Raw genomic sequence first — 20,123 nt, forward strand, 5'->3', positions numbered from 1 at the left:
AGGCACCCTACCATGTCTTCAAGTTTTTATAAGGTAGTTTGTCAAGAGGCAGTCATTTATGATTGTGATAATTTCACTTGTGAGTCTACAGCTCTCTTGAGTCATTTTCCTCCTTTTCAAAGTTTTCTGTTTCATGATCCTACCTGTCTTTTCTCAGAATTCTCAGAGTGCATATCTCACTGTGTTCAGTATTCCTTTTTCAGTATCACCAATGCTAAGCTGTCATGATGACAGTCTTCCAACGTTCCCATCTTTTTCACTTTACAAAGTACTTCCTCCCTCGTTAGGTTAAAATTGGGTTTAGTGCTTCCTCTGGCTTCTGAGAGAAAATATCAGTAAATATTGCTAAAATATATATTTCCAAACTGTTTCAATATAATAATTTATTAGTTTCACTGCTTTTAGCGAATGAGACTTTCCGCTATTGTCTAGACCATATACGTTCCTAAATTTATCTGTTGTGTAACTGGCATTTTTCTTGCCAATGCCTTTCTTGTAGTTTCAAAAGTAGTCTCACATAGTCTCACTGGCTAGCACGGTGACTTGAATATAGTTGCTATTCAATATCTTATGTTGATCAATATATTTATTAAATTGTATAATCAGTTAGGATTGTGGGAATCCAAAAGATGTTTAATGCAGGTCCTTGAGCTTATGTTCTTGGTGAAAAGGCAGCAGGACTAACACATGAAAAAGCTATAGAACAGTGACACAAATAATAGTGTAAACATTCAGATATAGAAAAATTATTGCTGATTGTGATGATGAAATGGTATGTGTGGAGAAAGTGGAATTTTGAATAAATAGTAACTTTATTATTTGGCCATATTTAGACTCTTTATCGTGAGTGAGGAAAAGGAAAAGGAAGTGAGGGTAAAGGAAAGATAATATTTATTTTATATTTTGCCTTATTTAAAACATCTGGGACCATGCTTACCATTATCTGGCTCTCCACTAAATAAAGTGATTCCATTTGGGTACTTGTAAAAATGCAGTATGATATTTCAAGCCATTGTGGTATTTGGGCTGAAAGGAAACAAGATAGGGATTTTAATCAGAGAAAGCAGACCTTATTTCTGTCAGAAATTGAAATTATACTTTCTATTTTTCAAAAAGAAAGTTAGTGATCTTCAGAATGTATGCGTGTTTTGTTTTGTTTTTTTAAACTTGATTGGAAAAAAACCTAGAATTAATGTAACTTTCATTTTGCTTAGTATTTTTAGGTCAAAAACTAAGTTTGGTTAATTTGTTTTTATATGGCTTTAAACATTTTTTCTTAAATGTTTGTTTATTTTTGAGAGAGAGCGAGAGACAGAGTGTGAGCAGGGGAGGGGCAGAGAGAGAGGGAGACACAGAATCCGAAGCAGGCTGCATGCTCCGAGCTGTCAGCACAGACCTTGATGCAGGGCTTGGACTCACAAACCACAAGATCATGACCTGAGCCGAAGTTGGCTGAGCCACCCACGTGCCCCATTTTTGTATGGCTTTTAACTATGCTTCTCTCCCCCATGTTTGTTTTTTTTGTTTTTTTTTTTTAACATTTATTCATTTTTTAGAGACAGAGAGAGACAGAGCATGACTGGGGAGGGGCAGAGAGAGAGGGAGACACAGAATCTGAAGCAGGCTCCAGGCTCTGAGCTGTCATCACAGAGCCGGACGCAGGGCTTGAACTCAAGAACCATGAGATCATGACCTGAGCTGAAGTTGGACGCTCAACCGACTGAGCCACCCAGGCACCCCTCCCCCATGGTTTTTTGATGAAAAACATTTACCTTGGTCTAAAAATTACAAATACCGAGAAAGGTCTTAAATATTAACGGCTTATTTTTACTGGCTTCTACCTATAAGTACTGAGATTTGATGATAAATTATGGTTTCTAAGTTATTTATACTAAAAATATGCTGTTGATGTTTAAGTAAATAGTGTTTTGCTATTTGTCCGTATTTTGAACTGTGTGCCTCTTTGATTTGAGGAGATTTACATTAGTTTTATTTTGTTTTGTTTGGAGTAAGTTATTTCTTCATACGTCTCTGGCACTTGTCTACTTTTTTGTTACTTTATATTGAATATCATCTATTAGTTGAAATTGCAAAATAACTGTAAAAAAAAAAATCATTTTTTGCTCACAAACTATTGGTACCTGTGTACCAGTTTATCTATTCTTAATCTCCTGTTGCCATTTGTGACCTTGAGGATCAATGTTGTTTGGAAAGGAAATCTTCAGAATCAGTTTATAATTCTTATTATTGTGTTGATACAGATCTCTTTTAAGATATATTTAGCATGTGTCAAGTGAAGAAAACTATTTTATACCAAAGTTTTTTATTGCACTGTAAATATTCTGTGCGTGCATATGGAAGTAGAATTACCATTAGAAAAGGACCTAGCAGGGCACCTGTGTGGCTCTGTCAGTTGAGCTTCTGACTCTGGATTTTGGTTCAGGTCCTGATCTCCTGGTTGGTGGGGTCAAGCCCTGCCCTGCGTCAGTCTCTGGCTGGCAGCGTGTCGCCTTTTGGGATTCTCTCTCTGCAGCACACCCTCTTCCCCTTCCCCTGCCTCTCTCTCAAAATAAATAAACATTAAAAAAAAAAAAAAAAAAAAGGAAAAGAAAAGGACCTAGCAACAGTCTTAAAGTTTCTAATTTTTCTTAAAGACTTTCTTTCCCATCATGGTGAAAATTGAAAAAAAAAAATTTAAGTTTCTTTATTTATTTTTGAGAGAGAGAGAGAGTGTGTGTGTACAGGGAAGGGAAGAGAGAGAGAGGGAGAGAGAGAATCCCAAGCAGGCTCTGCGGACGCTGGCCTCGATCTCACGAGAACAGTGAGATCATGACGTGAGCCAAAATCAAGAGTCACATGCTTAACCAACTGAGCCACCTACGTGCCCCAAGAATTAAAACTTTTTTGTTTTGTTTTTTTTTTTTTGTCAGAGATGGATGTGTAAGGAGAGTTAACCAAAGAATGTAAGGTGGAATGATGAGAGTTACGAATGTATCACCAAAATCTCTAGTCCATTTTATCAGTGTTCTTAAGGATGAATATTTGCATTTTGTGCCCTTTAGTAAGTCATAATAGTAAGAATACTGATTTTTGTCTACTAAACTTTTATTTATTTTTAATGTTTATTTATTTTTGAGAGAGAGAGACAGAGTGTGAGAGGGGGAAGGACAGAGAGAGAGAGGGAGAGGGAAACACAGAATCTGAAGCAGGCTTCAGGCTCCGAGCTGTCAACACAGACCCCGACACAGGGCTCGAACTCACAAACTGGGAGATCATAACCTGAGTTGAAGTTGGACGCTCAACTGACTGAGCCACCCGGGTGCCCCATCTCCTAAACCTTTAAATAAGAGGTCTGTATCAAAAAGGTAGCCTGTATTGATAGGTAATTTTTGAATCTATGGTCTCACTGGACTCTTCCCAACAAGTTTTTTCTACAAGCAATATTCTCTTCTGATTGTAGTTTTGATAAAAATATGTGTGACACGAAGGCTGGAACATAAAATATGGACTCATGCACTGTTGGTTTGATACTCTGGAAAGTAACTTGGCAATATCGATCACTTTGTAAAAAAACATATTCTTTAATCTCCAGTTCTACTTCTGTAATTTATTATAGACATATATGTTTGTTTGCATTAAAACAATTGAACCAACATTTTTTAAATATCATTTATAGGTAAAAGTATTAAAGATTTAAAAAACCCTAAATATCAACAGTAAAGATTGGTTAATTAAAACGGAATAGTCTATATGTGCTGATGTGGAATGATCACCAAGTTCTATTATAAATTGAATAAATTAATAACATAAGTGTATATGTTTCCATTTATGTACAAAAAAGATATTTGCATATGCCTAGCATAATTTAAAAGGATACATACAAACAATGGAGTATTACTTGGAAATCAAAAAGAATGAAATCTTGCCATTTGCAACTACGGAGATGGAACTAGAGGGTATTATGCTAAGCAAAATTAGAGAAAGACAAAAATCATATAACTTCACTCATATGAGGAATTTAAGATACAGAACAAATGAACATAAGGGAAGGGAAGCAAAAATCATATAAAAACAGGGAGGGGGACAAAACATAAAAGACTCTTAAATATAGATAACAAACAGGGTTGCTGGATGGGTTTGGGGAGGGGTAGTGGTCTAAATGAGTAAGGGGCATTAAGGAATCTACTCTTGAAATCATTGTTGCACCATATGCTGACTAACTTGGGTGTAAATTAAACAATACATAAATTTTAAAAAGCAACGACAAAAAACAAAAATAGAGTCTATACAAAAAAAAAGGATACATACAAAAGAGGCTAAACAATGATTGATACTTCAGAGGAGGATTGCCGATTGGGAGATGGGCACAGGGCCTTACCTTTCCTGTGTGCCCTGTTATATTTTCCCACAAATCATGTAGTTAGTGGCAGGACTAGGATTCCAACCCAGATCACTAACTTCAAAGCCTACACTCCTTTCGTTACAAACAACTGCTGTTTTATGTCTGCTTTAAAATAGCTCAGCAGGAGTTCTTAGGTCATTTTAGTGTATGATTGGGCAACATAGCTTAATTCATTCAGAGTATATCTTATTAACTCCATCAGAATAGCCACCCTCCTTAATGCAGAAAGCAGGTCAGATAGTATAAAATTGACCATTTAAAAAACGGTCAAAGTGACAAACCGTAGCACCACACACTAAGGCAAAGGTGAATACTCTGCCTAAAGCATCACTTAATTTCATCAAGAGGTCCATGTTACAGAGTGCTTCACTTAATCTATATCAGGACCTGCATACCCTACATGTGATTGTAGGATATCTGGGTTGTAGACCAGGATCAGCTGAGCCTCACATTGGAGCCAAATATGGTCACTAATGGTTCTTCTGAATGAAATAATCTTACAAGGGCAAATTCATTTATACTCTCTTTTTCAGTCTTGACGTTTTGCTGCATGGTTGCATCTCCAGTTTCTGGTGTAGTCACAGAGCATGACTAAGCCTCAAAGAAGAGAAGACCACAATTGAAGTCATGGGTGTAGCTTTCTTCCCAGCAATCAGAACTGATGTGCATTTGTTTTTGTAACCAGTTGGTCCTGTTGTAGGTGGATAAGATTGCTCACTCAAGGTAGTGTCATCATATTTTCTGTTATTTCTCACCCTCTCAGTTCTGTGCTTGTGTGCTACCTTAGTTAAGGCCTTTAGCTCACATCTGGACCATCATTTTTAACCTTCTAACTGGTTCATGTGCCCTTAATCTCTTCTTCCATCATTATTCTTACTTGATCTTAAAAGCTATTTATTTATGCCACTCCAGCTGAAACCTTTTAAAATTGCTTCCTCCTGTCTAAAGCAACTTTTTCCAAACATTTTTTTATTAGCAAAATTGTATATTACAGAAAAAAAGAATTTGCAAACCTGTTGTGAATTTACAAACCTATCTAGGAATTTTAATATTTTCCCATTTTTTTTGCATAGCTTATGATAAAAGTGATTTTAAAATATTTTATTATGGATATATACAATAAAGTTCTTCCTAACATTTTGTTTTTTCTGCCTTTTCAACCATGCTGTCCATATACAAAACTTTTATTGTACTCCCATTGTTTACTCAGTGTCCCTTAAACGTAATTTTTATATATGTATGTATGTGTGTATATATATTTTTTATTTTATAGCTCAGCCTGGAGCATGTCTTTTTTTTTTTTTTTAATGTTTACTTATTTATTTTGAGAGAGAGAGAAAGAGAGCATGCTTACATGACAGCAGGGGAGGGGCAGAGAGATAGGGAGAGAGAGAATCCCAAGCAGGCTCCGCACTGTCAGTGCAGAGCCCGACCAAGGGCTTGATCTCACAACTGTGCGATTGTGACCTGAGCCAAAATCAAGAGTTGGACACTTGAACTGACTGGGCCACATAGGCGCCCTCTAATAAACACTTAATAGTGAATTTTTGGGGTGTTAGTTTTAGCTGACTAGGTTTGTTTTTGTTTTTTTTAATTTCTTTTTTTTTTTTTTTTTTACTTTTTTTTTTTTTTTTTTTTTTAATTTATTTTTGGGACAGAGAGAGACAGAGCATGAACGGGGGAGGGGCAGAGAGAGAGGGAGACACAGAATCGGAAGCAGGCTCCAGGCTCCGAGCCATCAGCCCAGAGCCTGACGCGGGGCTCGAACTCACGGACCGCGAGATCGTGACCTGGCTGAAGTCGGACGCTTAACCGACTGCGCCACCCAGGCGCCCCTTTAATTTCTTTTAATGTTTATTTATTTTTGAGAGAGAGAGAGACAGAGTGAGAGCAGGAGAGGGAGACACAGAATCTGAAGCAGGTTCCAGACTCTGAACTGTCAGCACAGAGGCCAACGCGGGGCTCAAACTCACAGACTGCGAGATCAGGACCTGAGCTGAAGTCAGACACTTAACCGACTGAGCCACCCAGGTGCCCCTCGCTGACTAGGTTTTTTTTTCTTTTAAGATGTTAGTTGGAGTTTATGCCTCATATCTGTGTCTTCTTTCGTACCTGGAACCAAAGCCTAAAGTAGGCAATTTATAAATGTTTATTTTACACGAGTATTGAAAGGAGACCATGTTTTGTCTTTGTGTCACCAGCGCCTAACACCATGCCGGGCAAAAAGCTTTGAATAAATGTTGAATATGTGCTAAAGAAATGACCTTTAGGTAGATAGTAGTATCCTCTAAATATGTGAGTTTAGCATATTCCTTGTGAGAATTAGCCTTTCCCTCTGTAGCCTATTCCCTCAGCTTTGCCTGAGCAAAGCCCAGTCAAGTGTGATCTTTCTGAGGCCATTCACATTATCACGCCCAGCTTACCTGGAGCCTGGGAGATCTGAACCTCCGTGCCCTGAGTTATTATTCAAGAGAACTTAATGGTTTAGAGCTCAGGCCTCCACATCGGAGAGCTTGACTTTACATTTCTGCTCTGCCACTTGCTAGCTGTGCGACTCTGCATTGTTTCCTCGACTGTAAGAGGCAGAGGGCGGTGACTCCTCTTGTGGAGGGGCTGTTATAAGGTTAAAGAAGGTTACACGCGGAAAGTGTCTGGCACAGCATCTGGCATAGAACAAGTGGTCAAAACATGTTAAAAATGCAACAATAGTAATTTTTTAATGTTTATTTATTTTGAGAGAGAGAGCGCGCACATGTGCAAGCAGGGGAGGGACACAGAGAGAAGGAGAGAGAGATTCCTAATCAGGTTCCACGCTGTCTGCACAGAGCCCGGCGTGGGCTCTCTCATGAACTGTGAGATCGTGACCCGAGCTGAAGTTAGGAGTAGGATGCTTAACTGACTGAACCACTCAACTGCCCCCAAAATATAATAATAATTATTGATAATAGTTATTAATACCCCTCCTTTTTGCCTGACAACTATTCATATGGCAAAATCCTCCAGCACTATAGAAGATTTAACTTAAATAAATAGTTTGTTATAAAGTTTCTGCATTTAAGTCTTTTCTTAAGGTTTAGTCTTGTGACTTTGAAGCCTAGCCCATTGTGGAATCTTGTGACGAAGAGAAAAAGACAGCTGACTGCAATCTGGGAGACTTGGTTTTTACTCCTGCCTTACTCACAGATTAATTCATTGAATCTTTAACATACAGTGATCTGACTGTATCATTGTTATCTATATACATGACTTAATTCCAGTGACTTACAAGCTTATTTAAGGCAAGGACCAACTCTTACCAAATTTATATTCCCCACTGAGGATTATTAAATACTGAATGAATACATAGTTCTGTGTTCTCATCTGTGAAAATGTGGGGGTTGGACTATCTCTAATACTCTAGTTTTCAAATATTTTGAACGTAGGGGTCCGTGAAATGAGCCCCAGCATTGGAGAAAAATTGAGGATCAGAAAATATAAATGTAAGTTTTGTCCTTGCCAGATCTGTAAGATCCATACTTAATTTAAGTGGTTAACATATTAAAATGTTTATATACAACCTCAGGTTTAAGGATAATTTATTATTTTTCTATATATTGAATTTCTATAGTTTATATTTCTTTGTTATTTACTATGACATAGATTTATTTAGGCATGGTTCAGTAAACCACCTTTACAGAAAGAATTCAAATATAAAGCTAATTGTTTGGTAATACTTTTCTCCCTATCCTTTCATTATGAATTGGGTACTTTCATGACTTTTTAATTATCAAATGCTCACATTATAAAAAGTATTAAATGCCTTTGGGGGTAAAATACCAAAATACCAACAAAACTAGATGGTACAAAGAAGAGTATATAGTGAAAATTTTTAATTCTTTTTTTTTTTTATGTTTATTTATTTTTGAGAGACAGAGAGACAGAGCATGAGTAAGGGAGGGGCAGAGAGAGAGGGAGACACAGAATCGGAAGCAGGCTCCAGGCTCTGAGCTGTCAGCACAGCTGACAGAGCTGTTGCTTAACTGACTGAGCCACCCAGTGCCCCTAATTACAGTTAGTTTTTAAAGTACTATGTAATTTCCATAAAAGATACCTTTTCAGTTTTTCGAACTGTTGTAAAAGTATATCCTGCCAATAGTGCTAAAATATTAAAATAAATATATGTGAGACTTTCATATGTGATTTATGAAATTAATCTGCATGCTTTATAGTCACACTGCGTATAATGAATTTAGTTCTCAGACCTAATTTGAAACCTACATACAGGTTTTACCGGTTTGCCAACTATGATGAAACTTCTGAGCCATTCAGTTTCTTGAGTTATAAAGTGAATTATTAAGAAGTTACATAACCCTAGAATTTGAAGAAATGCTTTGTGGCATACTCCATATTAGAATATGATAGCTTCTTAATAAAAGAGGTTAAAAGTTTCTTTCTCTTTTAATAGTATTTAGAAAGGCACTTGCCTTGGAAAAGAATTGTGGCTGAATTAAAGAAGCATGTTTCTCTTAAGGCTATAGTATTACCTGTTATTAGTCTGAAAATCCAAAGTACTTTTACAACATTTGTTATAGGTTATTTCAGTCAAAATTGAAATTATTTTCTTCATTACTGGTTTTTTTTTTCTGAAATAGAACAAATTTAAATGAATTAGGAGATTTTTACTTTTGTGACATCTTATTATTTAGACAGGTGTCAGATTTAGGTTTTTTTTGAAAACATAACGTTGTGGTTGGCTTGGACTAAAAAAACATTTAGAAAATATTTTTCAATGGCCATAATAATGCCAACTTGAAAACTGTGTGTATGTTTGCTTTCCCCAAGGACTTTCCCATTATACAGAGGAGTTCTCTGAAAATTTCAGAGAAATACTAACAGTATAATGGAGAAATAATGTATGGTGGTTAAACAGCTCTAACCTAGGTCTGTATGTATGATTAAACATAATATGAAGAGGAAAAGAAAGACATACTTAGAAAACTAACATTAGATGGATACTTAACATTAAAAAAATACTGATCTGAAATCAACAACCAACAGCATTCTTTTTTTTTTTTTAAGTTTATTCATTATTTTGAGAGAGAAAGAGCAGGGGAGGGGCAGAGAGAGAGAGGGAGAGAGAGAATCCCAAGCAGGCTCCATGCTATCGTCATGGAGTCTGATGCAGGGCTTGAAGCACGAACCTTAAAGTCATGACCAAAGCTGAAACCAAGAGTCAGATGCTTAAGCAACTAAACCACCCAGGCACCCCACAACCAACATTGTCCTTAGCATTCCATGAAAATCAGGAATAAAACAGTGAGGACTGATGTCACAATACCAGAATATTGGTTGATAAAAGTTCATCCTATTGGGTATACATGCTCTATACATAATACACATGTTGGAGAGATCAGAATGAGGAGCTAAGATGTGACTAAGAGTAGAGGATATAGTGCTCAAGTGGAGTTTCTGGTTAGGGCAGTAACGGCCAGATAAACTAATACAGAAAATCTAGATGTTAGATACATGGTCAAAGAATGTGAATAGAAAATTTGCACACACACTTAAAGTAGATGGCTAATATATTTTTTCAAAGAGTGTTCATGTTCACCAGGAACCAGAGATGCATAATTAAGGAAGGTATACTTTTATGGTATGTTAAATTGGTGAGATTAAAAATAATAATACCAAGCATTGCCATTACTACAGATGGAATTTAGATTGCTGTATATACTTATTTTGGAAAGCAGTTTAAGGAATATGTATCAATAACCTCCATGGTAAAGCAAATTCTCACCATATAAGCTTTAATTTCAAACAGTAGAGGGAAAACATTAAAAGAAATTTTTTTTTTGTCATTTAAGACAATAATAGCTATTTTCTAGTGTTACAACTCTAATATTAAAATCTAGGAGTCAGTGGATCCTAGCAGTGTTTAATTTAACAAATTTTATTATTTTTACTTTTTTTTACTTTCTTTGTCTCATATCTAGATATTTCTCAACCCTCTGTTCATCCAAAAATCCATCCTATTTTTTATGCTTTTCAAATTAAGCTGCAGATAACAGTATACTTTCCTCTAAATACTTTAATATGCATGTCATTAATAAGAGCTCAATATCTAGAATTATTTTTCTTTCAAGGTAAGATATAAAGACAATAAGATATAGAAGTCTTTTTTTTTTTTTTTTTTAATGTTTATTTGTTTCTGAGACAGAGAGAAACAGAGCATGAGCAGGGGAGGGGCAGAGAGAGAGGGAGACAACAGAATCCGAAGCAGGCTCCAGGTTCTGAGCTGTCAGCACAGAGCCCAATGCAGGGCTCGAACTCACAAACCATGAGATCATGACCTGAGCCAAAGTCAGTCACTCAACCGACTGAGCCACTCAGGTGCCCCAAGATATAGAAGTCTTAAGTGTACCATTTGATGAGTTTCAACCAAAGAATACACCTGTTATAACCCAAACTCCTGCCTATATATACATTACTTTCACCCCCGAAAGTTCTCTCATGCTCCTTCCCAGGTAGCACCCCACTCCAAGAACCACTATTATGATTTTTTTCTGCCATAAATTACTACTGCCTGTCCTAAAACTCCACTTAAACAAAACTGTGTATGTACTCTTGTGTAAGGCTTCTTTCATTCAGCATATAAAGCACTGAGGTTCATGTTGTTGTACATACCACTAGTTGTTTTTTGGTTGCTGAGTAGTGTTCCTGAGTACAACTCATTTTTAATGTGAACTTTTTTTAAGTAATCTCTCCACCCAACATGGGGCTCGAACTCATGACCCCGAGATCAAGAGTAGCATACTCTACCAACTGAGCCAGCCAGGTGCCCTTTCAAGGTGAACTTTGGACACTTCTGTGTTTACTATTGCTGTTATTTCTTGGCTCATGCATAAAATTATGCTGTAATGAGGGATACTGTAATATTTTGGGTTTTTTGTCATTTTTGTTTATGCTGTGTTGAAACTTAAATTAATAGCAAGTTATTATTTATCAGGTATAATTAAATTATAAGGAAATTAAATGCTTCTCTGGATACAAACACAGTGTTCTAAGAAGAGTGCTACATATGGAATTTTACTTAGTTCACCTTAATAGGAATTTAAAGGTAAGGTACATTGATAATGACCTAGCTCTATTTGAAGAGTGGAATCAGGGGCGCCTGGGTGGCTCAGTCGGTTGGGCATCCGACTTCAGCTCAGGTCATGATCTCGCAGTCTGTGAGTTCGAGCCCCGCGTCGGGCTCTGGGCTGATGGCTCAGAGCCTGGAGCCTGTTTCAGATTCTGTGTCTCCCTCTCTCTCTGCCCCTCCCCTGTTCATGCTCTGTCTCTCTCTGTCCCAAAAATGAATAAACGTTAAAAAAAAAAAAACTTTTAAGAAGAGTGAAATCATTTCAATCATTACCACGTACTGATTGCTTTAAAAGAAGATGATGAGGGGGTGCCTGCCTGGCTGGCTCAGTTGAAGAGCATGTGACTCTTGATATTGGGGTTGTAAGCTTGAGCCCACATAGGATATAGAGATTATTTTAACAAAAACATTTTTTTTAAATGGGGGAACCCTATGTGGGGTCCAAATCTATGTTTCTATAATTTGCATTGAGTCGTCCATATTGTGCTTTCTCAACACAGCTGGTCTATTTCCTTACATCAATATAAATAGTAAGTACTGTGTAAAGCGGCTCATTTTAATAAAAGACAACCTGGCCTCTAGTTTTTCCCTTTTTTGCATTAGCCAGATAGGTCACCCTTAGTAAGTATCAGCTTTGATTTCTTCACTTAAGTGAGAATGTTTATATAGTGTTCTCTGTTTAGGGATACTTACAAATCTGGTGAAAGCTAAGGACTCTCCCCCACCACTACCGTGCACTTAAAGCACAGAACCTGTGAGGCTCCTCTGTTCACCTTCTGTATCTCGTAATATAAATTCAATAAATGAAGTCTGTAGGAGTCATTTTGTTTTCTCTTTTTTACTTAAACCCACATCGTTGTATTAGCAGGACATGTGGTTCTACATTAAAAACGTAAACTGAATCTGACCACTTCTCACATTTCTGCTGCCACTTTTCCGGCTTAAATCGGATGATTATCTCTTACCTGCATGACTGTAATAGCCTCTTTTTAAATTTTTCATTGTATCGTTTTTTAAGTTTTCATTTAGATTCCAGTGAACGTGCAGTTAATACTAGTTTCAGGTGTACACTTTAGTGATTCGTCACTTCCATAAGACACCCAGTGCCCATCGCGAGTGAGTGCCGCTCCTTAATCCCCATCACCTGTCTCACCCATCCCCTCTGGTAACCATCAGTTTGTTCAACAGAAAACATCTGTTTCTTGGTTTGCTTCTCTCTCTCCCTTTTTTTTCCCCTTTGCTCGTTTGTTATGTTTCTTAAATTCCGCGTATGAGTGAAATCGTATGGTGTTTGCCTTTCTCTGACTTACTTCACTTAGCATAATACTCTCTGGCTTAATTGCTGTGTCTACAAACCACTTTTGCATATGGCATATTTAAGCCAAATATATGAGCCAAAAGGATTTTCTAAGAATCATATGCTTTGTTGTTTCTCTTTGTATTTGAAATAAAATTCAGACTGTTTACAGTGGGTTTCAGATTGTTTACACTAGCCTCTGTTGTTCCTGACTCAGGTCTGTCTGAAACTCTTATACCTCATTCTCACCTCTTCAGAAGGGCTTTCCCTGAGCACACTAGTATTACACCCCAACCTGCAACTACCTACTCTTCTGGCCTTGTCTTCTTTTATTTTCTTTATGCCATTTTGATCCTCGGAATGAATTAATTGATTGATTGATTGATTTTCTTTTTTACTTAATGTGCTCGTCTCCACTGTAGACTTTTCTCTAAGAACGGGGACCTTGTCAGTCTTGCTGACTCAGAATCCCCTGCACTTAGGATGGTGCCTGACAGATAGTAACAGGGTGTGAAGGGTGTTCAAGTGTTAAGTGCAGTTCACTAAGCCTTTGCCTAATTGGAATATTTGAGTCTCTCATTTCTTTCTATTGTTTCCTAAACAGGAAAACAGCAATATATTTTGATAATAAAGGCCCCAACACTTGCAAAATCCTACAGTGTCTTCGGAGTAGGAAAGCTAGGCAGTTGTGTACTATCTTGGAAACAGTAGAAAGCTGAGCTAGTGTTTACTAAGGAGGAACCACCTTCCTTGAAAAGCTTCTTTGGAAAACCAGTTCAGCATGTGTAAAATTTAATATAGAAAGAGATTCCTCTGCAAAATCGATTTTATTAATGTATTTTACAGACTGGTTCATTCCCGTACACTATTATAAAATGTCCTTGCTGGTCCTTTACATCCCAGCCTGCCTGACCCCTCGTAGCTTCTATACACTGAAATCTTACTACTTACACCATGCTAGGCCTCCACTTTGAAAACTCCATATACTTGTTTGTTCTTCCTCTCATTAGTTAACTTGGTGGACATTTATTCTTTAGGGCTCAGTTTAAACTGTTTTCTGATTGGGGCACCTGGGCGGCTCAAGAGGTTGAGCGTCAGACTTCGGCTCGGGTCATGATCTCACGGCTTGTGAGTTCGAACCCCGCGTCGGGCTCTGTGCTGACGGTTCAGAGCCTGGAGCCTGCTTCAGAGTCTGTCTCCTCTCTCTCTCTCTCTCTCTCTCTCTCTCTCAAAAGTAAATAAACATTAAAAAAAAACTTTTTAAAAATATTTTCTGATTGAAGCCTTCCATGGCTCCATTGAATCTGGGAGTCACTGATAGTGAAGTGGAATCTAAGAGACAAGACAGTTGTGTTTAAAAAAACAAACAACAACAACAAAAAACAACTACATCACAGAGATCTAATAAGAGTTGAGATATTTTTGTATAAATTAATTTTTCCTTTTCTATCGTTATACTTTTCTGCATCGTACTTGATCTTTTGGCATACTATGTCTTTATCTGTCTTTTCACTGGTTATGTACCCAGAATCTACAACAGTACCTGGCACAGATAATGGTGCTTCGTACGTGTTTCGTGAATGAATAAATGATGGAACATTAACACCACTCTTAGTATGGGAATCATATAAAAACAGGCCTCAGGCCATATTTGGCTCAGGCCTTGGCTGGCCAACCGCTGTTCTAACACATTATTTCTTTTAACAAATGAATGCTTTTAAGTTATAGACAATAGGGAAAGCAGTTCTTTTCAAAACATGTTTTGAGTAACATTATCTCCTTGTGGTAATAAATAGGTACTCAAAAAAGGAATGTGTTAGATAAATGATTTGGGGAAATGCTATCTTATTTTGCTTTACCTCATGACTTTTATGATTCTTTGATACACTGATGTGCAGTATAAAACCTGAGGTTACACACATACACACCTGTATTTTTGTTTCTTTCTTTTTTTAAAACTCTTCTTAGGAGCATCTTGAGGCACAAGGACCTTTGGTGAAAAGTATTTAGGGAACTGATTAAGTTTACTTGCCTTCATTTGAGAAGGATATTTTTGTTGAATACAGAATTTGAATTGCATTTTTTCTCATTGCGACTCCAGAGTTGTTCCTTTTTTTAAATTAATAGTTTTATTTAGGCAGAATTTATCTTAAAATTCACCCATTTAGAGTGTATGATTCAGTTGTTTTTAGTATATTTATAGAGTTGTGCAACCATCTCCTAATCTAAATTTAGATCATATTCATCACCCCAAAAAGAAATTTCTCACCCGTTATCACACATCCTATTCACCTCCATCTTCCAGCCCTAGGAAGTTACTTAATCTACTTTCTACCTCTATAGTGTTGCCTATTTTGTACATTTCTTACATGTAATATGTGGCTATTTTGTGACTGGCTTCTTTCACTTAGCATACATTCAAGCTTCATCATGTTGTAACATGTATCAGTATTTCAGTCCTTTTTATTGCTGAGTAACAGTCAGTCGTATGGGTGTATATGCTACATTTTATTTCTCCATTCATCAGTTAATAGGCATTTTGTTCTTTCCACTTTTTTTGCCATTGTGCGTAATGCTGCTGTGAACAATCATATACAAGATTTTGTGTGGACATACGTTTGCATTTGTTTTGCATGGAAGAGGAATTGGCTTGGGTCACCTGGTACCTCCAGTGTTTAGCCTTTTGAAGAATTGCCAACTATTTTCCAAAGTGGCTGCACCATTTTACATTCCCACCAGTAATATATGAGAGTTCTAATTTCTCCACATCTTGGCAAACACTTGGATTTTTTTGTCTTTTTATTAAAGTAAGGTATAATTCATATACCCAAAATTCATTTAAAGGGTACAATTCAATTGTTTTAGTGTATTTACAAAATTATACGATCATTACTCTTCTGTATTCCAGAACATTTTCATCACCCCTAAAAGAAATCCTATATCCATTAGTAGTCACTATTCATTCTCCTCTATCACCACTGATCTATTTTGTGTTTTATGGATATGCCTATTCTAGACATTTCATATGAATAAAATAATACAGTATGACCTTATGTGTCTGGCTTCTTTCACTTAGCATATTTTCAGGGTTTATCTACATTGTAACATGTGTGAGTACTTTTTCCCTAATACTCCATTTTATGGGTATACCACATTTTATTTATCCATTCATCACTTGATGGACATTTGATTCATTTGTGTTTTGTTGTCATTGTGAATAATATTGTGAGTGAACACTCATGAACAAGCTTTTGTGTCAATGTAGGTTTCCATTTCTCTTGGGTATATACCTAGGGTGTATACCATATGAGAATTCTATGTTGAGGAACTACCAAACTTTTCCAAAATTGTGGAGCCATTTTACATTCCAGCCAGCAATGTATGCAGTTTCTGCTTTCTCCACATCCTCTGAAATACATGTTAGCATTGTCTGCTTGATTATAGGCATCTCGTGGGTTTGAAATGGTAATTCATTGTGGTTTGATTTTCATTTCCCTAATGACAAATGGTGTTGAGCATCCTTCAGTGTACCCATTAGCCTTTTGTATACCTTATTCTTTTACAAGATTGCTTCAGCTTTGAGGGTGCCTGGCTGGCTGAGTCGGAAGAGCATGCAGCTCTTGATCTTGGGGTCGTGAGTTCAAGCCCCACATCGGGTGTAGAGATTACTCAAATGAATAAACTTTTTTTTTAAAAAAAGATTGCGATTTGCCTGAGTGGCTCAGTCAGTTGAACATCTGACTTCTGCTCAGGTCATGATCTCACAGTTCATGGGTTTCGAGCCCTGCATCCAGATTTGTGCAGGTGGCAGGGAGCCTGCGTCAAAATCTTGGTCTCCCTTTCTCTCTGCCTCTTCCCACTGTTGCGCTCGCTCTCTCTCTCTCTCTCTCTCAAAAATAAACATTAAAAAAAAAGATTGCTTTTTCTAGGATTAATTTCTCAATATTTGCAAAAGAAGGGGGGAAAAGTCAGCAAAGTTTTTTTTTTTTAATTTTTTTTTTAACGTTTTATTTATTTTTGAGACAGGGAGAGACAGAGCATGAACAAGGGAGGGTCAGAGAGAGAGGGAGACAAAGAATCTGAAACAGGCTCCAGGCTCTGAGCTGTCAGCACAGAGCCCGACATGGGGCTCGAACTCACGGACCGCGAGATCATGACCTGAGCCGAAGTCGGACGCTTCACCGACTGAGCCACCCAGGCGCCCCTCAGCAAAGATTTTTTTTAAATAGGGATTGCAAGGTTTCCATTGAATCTGTGTATTAAGGATTTTTGCTGCCCTAACATGGATGGATCTTCTCATCTCTGAGCTTGGGGTGTCTTTCTTAAGTATTTTATTCTTTTGTATGTTATTGGAAATGGATTTTTTTTTTTAATTTTTTTCATGTTTATTTATTTTTGAGACAGAGAGAAAGACAGAGTATGAGAAGGGGAAGGGAGAAAGAGAGGGAGACACAAAATCCAAAGCAGGCTCCAGACTCTGAGCTGTCAGCACAGAGCCCAATGCAGGGCTTGAACTCATGAACAGCAAGATCATGACCTGAGCCTAAGTTGAACACTTAACCAATTAAGCCACCCAGGCATCCCGGAAATGAAATTTAAAAATATATATATATATTTTTTTTGCCTTAGGATTGTTCATTGCTAGTATCTAAAAATTTGAATTTTGTGTGTTGATCTTATGTTCTGCAACTTTTAGAAACTTACTTCTTAGGTCTAATTATCTTTTAGTGGGTTCCATAGTTTTTTTATATTTAAAATAGAAATAGTTGTACTTCTTCCTTTTCAATCTGGATATCTTTGGTGTCATGGGGTTTTTATGAGGAATCAGCAGTCATTCAAACTGCTGTTCCCCTATATGTAAAATAATATTTTTCTCTGGCTGCCTTTAATATCTTCTCTTCTTTATTTTTTGTTTTCAGCAGTTTGATTATGATGTGCCTAATTTCTGTTCTCTTTAACTTCATTAGTGTTTTTTCAGCTTTTTGAATTTGTATCTGTCCCATCTCTTGTCTTACCTATTGTTGACCCCAGTTTCACATTTATCAGATCTTTCATTATTTTCCCATAGGTCCCTGAGCTCTTAATTTCTTTTAATCTTTTTTTTCCTCTCTGTTCTTAAGATTGTATAATGTCTATTCATCTATCTTGAAGGTCATTGACTCCTTCCTCAGTTATTTCCATTTTGTTATTAAACTGTTTAGAGGATTTTAAATTTCAGATAATTTCCTATATTCGGATTTCCATAGGTATTTTTGATATTCTCTGTTTTTCTGCTAAGACTTCTCCTTTTTTTTTCATTGTATGCACATATTCTTCTACTTCACTGAACATAGTTTTAGTAGGTATTTTTAAATCTTAGTCTATTAACTCCAATATCTGGATTATCTTCGGGTTGGTCCTCATTGATTGTGTTTAGTCTTGAGACTGGGGCACATTTTACTGGTTCTTGTGTATGAAGTAGTTTTGGACTGTATGGTGGACAAATGTGTGCTATGTTGTTATATTTTTTCAAAAAGTGTTGTTTTTTTCATTGGAAATTATTTTCTAGAATTCAGTCTGCAAACTCTCAGACAGTAGCTCAAATTTCATTTCAGTTTTGTCTTGTTTTGTTTTGTTTTGTTTTTTGTCTTTAACAGGACTGGTTGCAATCTGCCTGTGTGCACATTGTTAAGGAGTTAGCCAGAGTTGGGAGCAGGGAAACTTTTGTTATTTTAAAGTAGTTTAATTGAGGGGTACCACACTGAGTGTCGAGCCTGGTTGGGATTCTGTCTCACCCTTTCTCTGCCCCTCCCTTCATGGTGTGCTCTCTCTCAAAATAAATAAATAAACTTAAAAAGAAAATAGTTTAATTGGTGTGAGCACTTTTACCTTAGTTTATTGTTTCAGTAAAATTTATTTATTTATTTTAGAGAGAGAGAGCAGTAGTAGGAGCAAGGGGCAGGGAGGGAGAGAGAGATAAAGAGAGAGAGAGAGAGAGAGAGAGAGAGAGAGAGAGAGAGAGAGAGATTGACTTTAAGCTCCACATGTGAAGCTTGACATGGGGCTTGATCCCATGGCCCTAGCCGAAATCAGGAGTTGGATGCTCAACCAACTGAGCCACCCAGGTGTCCCTGTTTTAGTAGAATTTAGAATCATAGTTTTATTAACTGATAATAATCATAGGTAAGTGATTTCTAGTGTTTTATCTTGACAATTAAATAAAAATAAATTTCTTTTATTTTTCTCATTATTACAGATCGAGCTGGGAGCATCAGTACTCTTGATTCTTTAGACTTTGCAAGATACTCAGATGATGGGAACAGGGAAACAGATGAAAGAGTGGCAGGTGAGTAACATTGTAAAGACAGATTTGGATTCTTTCACATTCAAGAAATAATAAAATGACTTGAGGAATTCTCTTCCTTCTACAGTTTGGTATATGAATATAATTATAAAAGGTAATACCAAAGTTATGTCACTGATTTATTGGCTATAGGGAACATCCTAATCCCCAGCTTCCTCTCCCAGTCTTGCTGTGCATTTCTGGTTATGCATACCTAAAATTTGCTTAGTTCTGTTTATGGGCAACAGTTGACAACCATGTACTTCTCTAACTGGTGTAAAACCGTTTCCTTTGATCTTCCAAACCAGAGCTGATATTTAGGTGTTATATATCAACACAACACTACTGACTGTGAAAATTGGTTGAAATACTTCCGTGCTGGTTGGCCAATAAAACTTTGTCTTGAGACGTGTAAATGCTCCTTAGTCTTCACAGCATCCCTCCAGAAATTTCCCTTGACCTTCCTCTGTGCCAGAAAATAAAGGGTTAATATGTGGCACAGCAGAGGCCTCCAGGACATTGTTTATTCCAATAAGAAGACCAACACTCTTTCTAAATGCTTGGTTATTCATACCAATCTCCTTCCCATCTCCACCTTCCCATCAGTTCTGCCTTCTAGGCAGCACCATTGTATCTGTAAGAACTTCAGAAGACTAATTTGTACTCACTGTGTTCTGCCCTCATCTAATGAAGCCAGTAGGATGCTGGTCAGGGTCCACCCAGAAAATTACCAATGTAGCAGGCTTGGCTCCTTTAGCGTCCAAATAGCTGGTACCTGTCAGGTGCCTCAAAGCTGTGGCTATCTGTAATTGAAGTCATTCTTGAGTGCTTTATAGGAATTGTAGTTTTCGTAGAACATTGGTTCTTAGATGGGGAAAGCAGACAGATATCAGTTAGGTATTTTGCTCTCCACCAGAATGGTGAACCCTCCTGGTACAAGAGGGATGCCACATGGGACAGATGGAGCCCATGGGGGCAGTAT

At 37.1% G+C, this 20,123-nt stretch overlaps 1 protein-coding gene across 7 annotated transcripts in view; it reads left to right on the forward strand.

The window, feature by feature from the left end:
- The window catches only part of RELCH (RAB11 binding and LisH domain, coiled-coil and HEAT repeat containing), a 114,685-nt gene that overhangs the window by 5,587 nt on the left and 88,975 nt on the right, over positions 1-20,123 (forward strand). For all 7 annotated transcript variants that reach the window (XM_078435167.2, XM_060614001.2, XM_060614002.2 and 4 more), the window contains exon 2: positions 19,055-19,144. In XM_078435167.2, coding sequence (XP_078291293.1) covers positions 19,055-19,144 — 90 coding nt within the window. The remainder of the gene's footprint in view (positions 1-19,054; positions 19,145-20,123) is intronic.

Source organism: Panthera onca, chromosome D3 (assembly GCF_046562875.1).
Source record: "Panthera onca isolate mPanOnc1 chromosome D3, mPanOnc1 haplotype 2, whole genome shotgun sequence".
Lineage (NCBI taxonomy): Eukaryota > Metazoa > Chordata > Mammalia > Carnivora > Felidae > Panthera > Panthera onca.